The 4,735-nt window shown below is 34.6% G+C and overlaps 1 protein-coding gene across 2 annotated transcripts; it reads left to right on the forward strand.

Annotated features, from left to right (window-relative positions):
• The first annotated feature begins 413 nt into the window (after window positions 1–413).
• LOC105111232 (uncharacterized) lies at window positions 414–2,706 on the forward strand. Of its 2 annotated transcripts, XM_011006543.1 has the most exons (5): window positions 414–877; window positions 1,100–1,164; window positions 1,583–1,650; window positions 1,748–2,183; window positions 2,232–2,706. In XM_011006543.1, the coding sequence occupies exons 1-5, from the start codon at window positions 617–619 to the stop codon at window positions 2,431–2,433; spliced, it is 1,032 nt and encodes a 343-aa protein (XP_011004845.1). In that variant the 5' UTR covers window positions 414–616; the 3' UTR covers window positions 2,434–2,706. The 2 variants fall into 2 exon arrangements, with proteins under 2 accessions (XP_011004845.1, XP_011004844.1); XM_011006542.1 differs by having other exon boundaries at window positions 1,748–2,706.
• The last annotated feature ends 2,029 nt before the right edge of the window (window positions 2,707–4,735 follow it).

Genomic DNA, 4,735 nt, shown 5'->3' on the forward strand with positions numbered 1-4,735 from the left:
TAATAATCAGCAGTTAAACTTGAAGGCTTGAGAGCAAAGGGGGGTTGGGGGTTTGGCGTGGGGTGTGGGGTGGTCTGGGTGAGTGACGGACCCTCTCTCCTCTATTCTGTAAACTTATAAAGTATAAACGATAAATCTACTTGCTACCCACTCCCAGCTTTTTTTTTTTTAATCTTCCTCTGTCTTTCCACCCTGGCAACCCTCGTCACTACGGTGTGGCCCACTTACCGGCCACCTCTTCAACCGGTCCCCCACACGTGCAAACATGACCTCCGTATACACAAAGATACTTACTTCCATTCCCATTCCTAACCTTCGTGTGGTGCGACGAATAAAGGTTGGAGAGAGAAAGAAGGGGTAAGAGAAAGACAAGGAGAGAGAGAGAGAGTGCTGTTGTGTTATTAAAGCATATAATAATTATAATTAAAAAAAAAATCATTTTGTTGGTCTTATATTTGTTGTTGTTGTATTTTTGGGTAGTTTTGCACTCTCTTTCTCTGGTTTTATTGTGTATGAAATCTGACCTTCAAAGATCACTACTTTCTACTTCTTTGAGCTGTATTGTTGTTAAGGCCTTTCTCTCTTTCAAAAATCAAATCTTTCTTTTCTTGCACCGATGAGGATTAGAAACAGAAAGGCTCCTTTGCCTCTTTCCTCTCTATCACCGATACCTCTCTCAGATCCCCAGCTTAGCCGGTCTCCGGTGGTGCAACTTCAATTACACAACATCCCACATCAAAATCTCTTTCAAGAACCTCAAAAGGATGAATACTTCGATCTTCAGCTGCCTTCTAATCAACTAAATCAACCGATCGGAGGTGGAAGCAAAGGTCATGATGATTTCTCCCATGATGCTGGACCACAAGAAGAGAACAAGGTAAGCAGTTATAGTGGCTGTCAATTTGGTTGGTTTAAAAAAAAAGTTACCACAACACTTTTATCCAAGTTTAGTGGGGTGTTTATACATGAGAGTGCACTTCGCTTCAATGTGACTTGAAGAGTCAATTTTGTTGGATCTACTTTTTATATGGTCAATTTGCACCCATCAAGGTTACGTTATGAGTTAGTATTATCCATATTTCTTGGGATTTTACTGTAGGTTTTGTTGCAAGAGGGTGATGAGATTAAGGAAGGAGAAGTAGGAGAGAAGAGTAATGATGCCAGGTAAGGAAGTAGTGAAAAAAGTTAAATCCATGTTCTTCTCTTCTTTCATGAATTCTTGTATTGAAAAAGGTGAAAATAAAGAGACTGTGAATTGATTTTTTTTTTTTTGGCTACAGAAAAGAAAGTAAAAATACTGCAAGTGGAAATACTGTTTGTAAGTGTTTTTATATGAACTTTGGCTAGCCACCATACCTTCTTCCATCTAATCTAATCTAATCTAATCTAATCCATTTTGTCTAAACTAATATGCCCATGAGGTGCACGTTAGCATGGGTGGACGCAGCTGGTCCCCCCATCCACAGTATATGCATACGCATCTTCCTCTATTTTGCACTCATTTTATTAACTGGTTTCTCTATGTTTTTCCTATCGCTGTAAATTACATGGATTTGGATTTCTGTGTTTGGCTTATTTCCAGGAAGGGAAGTTTCTTGAGCGAAGGAGTGCACGTCACAGTTCTTCAACAATCTTGTTCTTCCCATCAAGGTAGATATATAATTATGTTCCAAACCCATTTCAAAAGTACACAGAAAATTAATAAAATTATTTTTAGTGTTTATGTTGTTGTTTGGTTGCACTATAGGAGTTGGGAGATGGGGTGAGGAAGACAGGGCATTTCCATTAAAGAAGAGAAGAGGGAGCTTTAAAAGGATATCGAATGAGGAAACGACAATGGATACAAGTAAGAAAATGAAAACCAAAATGAAGACAAAGATGGAAAAAAAATGTTTGCAACAGAATGGTGATAGTGAAGAAGATGACACGGAAACAAAAGAAGGTGCTAGCTCCAATGTAAAAACGAAGGCTGGGGGTGGTGCACTATTGGAGGGATCCCGGTGCAGTCGTGTTAATGGAAGAGGATGGAGATGTTGCCAGCAAACCCTTGTGGGATACTCTCTTTGCGAACATCATTTGGGTAAAGGAAGGCTAAGAAGTATGAATAGTGTTCGAAGCCGATCTATTGCTACAACTGTACCAAAGAAGGACGAGTATGGTGCATTATCGAGCCCTTCATTATTATTGTCGATGAAGAAAGAAGAGATTAAGGGCGATTCTTTAGATGATAAATTGTCGCTGAAGGAAGAAGAGATTAAGGGGGATTCTTTAGATGATAAAGTTAGTGGTGCTGCATATAATGAAGATGATAAGGAGAAGCCATTAATGATCTCAAGGAGGAAGATGAAGTTTGGTATGGTAAAAGCTCGATCAATAAGCAGCTTGTTGGGCCAAGCAAACAATGCAATGGGAGTGGCTGAGGATAACGAGTAGGGAAGACCTCCAGATCGTGTCGGGTTCTACCTAATCAATGCTATAGAGCAAGTTCTTTTTCTTTTTGAGAGTCTTGGTGAAGAACGGAAGGGTAAATGCTTTGTAACATCTTTTCTTTCTCTTGTAATGCTTTAGTAATCGTTTTCTTTTTCTTTTTTACAATTTGTTTCTGAAACAGTTTTTATCTTTTTGTTTAATGCTTTTGTATGATGAGTGCTGGGTTTATGTATGTTAATGAAAATGAAGGAGGTCACATGGAGTTTATTTTCTGTTCAAGTCACATTTTCCTGCCAATATTTTAATTGTATTAAGTGGGGAACCACCTGATCAGAAGACCCTACTTCAGTTGTCTACGTTTTCTGTGCAGGTGTTGACCAAGAAAACCGGTACTGAAAATTGATCACGGAAACTATATTGGTTTTATTTGACTAGTTTTTTCGAAGATATAATGAAAATCAACTGTTGACTAAAAATAATTAAATTAAGAGATTAATTACAAATACATGCTGAACTCAAATCAATTCATAATTTTGCGTGAGTTCACGTTCTAAAACTAATTAAATCAGGGTATACTTAAAAGAAATTAAAAATTTGATAGTTGATAAAAGTAAAATTACATAATTTGAAAGCTAGAGATCAAATGGTAAAATAAATTCAAATTGAAGGATTTATATCAAGGTTTTCAAGGGTGTAATTGCTATAATTGAGAAGTTTCAAGGTCAAATGAGGATTCATATGCTTTCATATGCTTAAATTGGAAGGGAAATGACTTAATTGAAAATTTTTTAAAATCCTATTTAAAAACCCTAATTTTTATGGTTTAAACAAACGATGCGTCACTTAGACTTTAATGAAAAAATAAGTAACCTACTTGCAGCTTCTAACCACCATCACTCAACTTAAAAACATTTTCTTTATAAGAATCCTCTATCCTCGTCATATGTTTGTACCTCATTTAGCTCAATGAACTCGATAATATTTTGTCTTTGATCAGTCATCTATGCATCGGTAAATTCAAGCTGATCGAGAGCTCATTATATAATCAATGGATGTGGAGTTTTAAACCTTTAAATCTAGTATGGTTTGTTTTTAGTGATAAATCTACATACCCTTTACAAGGTTAAGGTAAATAAATATACATTTATTGCTTAATCTCCACAATGATCTTGATAAAGTATCAAGCCCAATCATTTATGATGGAAGAAAAACTCACCATGACATCAAAGACTCCTAAGCTATTCTCCCATATGTAATTTTGATTTACAAGTGTGTAAAATAGGACTAGAAACCATCTATTTTGGCAAAGAAGGTTTTGGAGAAGAAAGAATAAAAATCTTCCCTAACAACCTCTTAGAAAATAACACTATAGTTTTGAGATTTCTAATATTAGCTTGCTTATAAAAGGGCATATGATCTTGAGCAGAGGGGGATTTGGATTTTTTTACAAGAAATTACAGAGAGAGAAAAGGGTGGAAATACAAAAAGATTTAAAAAAAAAACCCTAGAGTTTATTAAAAGAGAAGCTACAATAATTATATGCTATGTTCAGAAAGAAGGAAAGGAAGAGTCAACATCAATCCCATATTGAAAATAAGCTATAAATCTAGATGAAAGAAGCAAATAATCCAAAGAAGAAATTAGCATTCCCTTTATAAGGTATACCTTTAATTTTCGATATGGGCAGTGTAGCTCAATGGTTACAACCACTTTCCCTCTTTTAATGCTTTATTGAATTATTGTTTGACTATTTGTTAATACATTATGCTTTGGTTATTAAAGTTTTTTATAACTATGGTGATTAGGTGTATTTGTTCATATTTAAACTAATATACATATATGTGTTCAAGTTTGGATTTGAGACATATATTGTTGTTTTAAGGTTATAATCTCATGTTATTAATGATGTTTAAATGACAGTCCAATATATTTTAATACTTTGTTTAGTGAGAAAATTTGTTTATTGATAAGGATCTACCTTAAATTTTTAAGATAGAGATCTTCTTTCTAAGAAAGACTTTTCTTAAATGTTAAATAGATCAATAAATAGAAACATGATTTAGAAGAAAACAATTAATCAATAATAGAGCTCACCATAAGTGGGGTGGATTATAGGTGATATCTCTTCCCCATGTATAATTATTCTCCTTATCTAGAATTTTATAAACCAATAGGTTTTCTATTGACCATAATATTAGGTGTCGGCTTGTTAACTTTTCAAATCATGATTTTATGATTAATTCCAACATATCGAAAACACCCTTAATTTATAAGGAAGACTTGTCATTTGATATCGTGTATGTCA

The sequence above is a fragment of the Populus euphratica genome, unplaced genomic scaffold (genome assembly GCF_000495115.2).
Source record: "Populus euphratica unplaced genomic scaffold, PopEup_1.0 scaffold285.1, whole genome shotgun sequence".
Taxonomy (NCBI): Eukaryota; Viridiplantae; Streptophyta; class Magnoliopsida; order Malpighiales; family Salicaceae; genus Populus; species Populus euphratica.

Excerpts from the sequence above, each read along its gene's own strand:
- LOC105111232 (XM_011006542.1), top strand. The coding sequence starts at position 617 with ATGAGGATTAGAAACAGAAAGGCTCCTTTGCCTCTTTCCTCTCTATCA. Across the intron at positions 1,165-1,582 it reads GAGAAGAGTAATGATGCCAG|GAAGGGAAGTTTCTTGAGCG; the intron begins GTAAGGAAGTAG and ends GCTTATTTCCAG. Across the intron at positions 1,651-1,747 it reads ATCTTGTTCTTCCCATCAAG|GAGTTGGGAGATGGGGTGAG; the intron begins GTAGATATATAA and ends GTTGCACTATAG.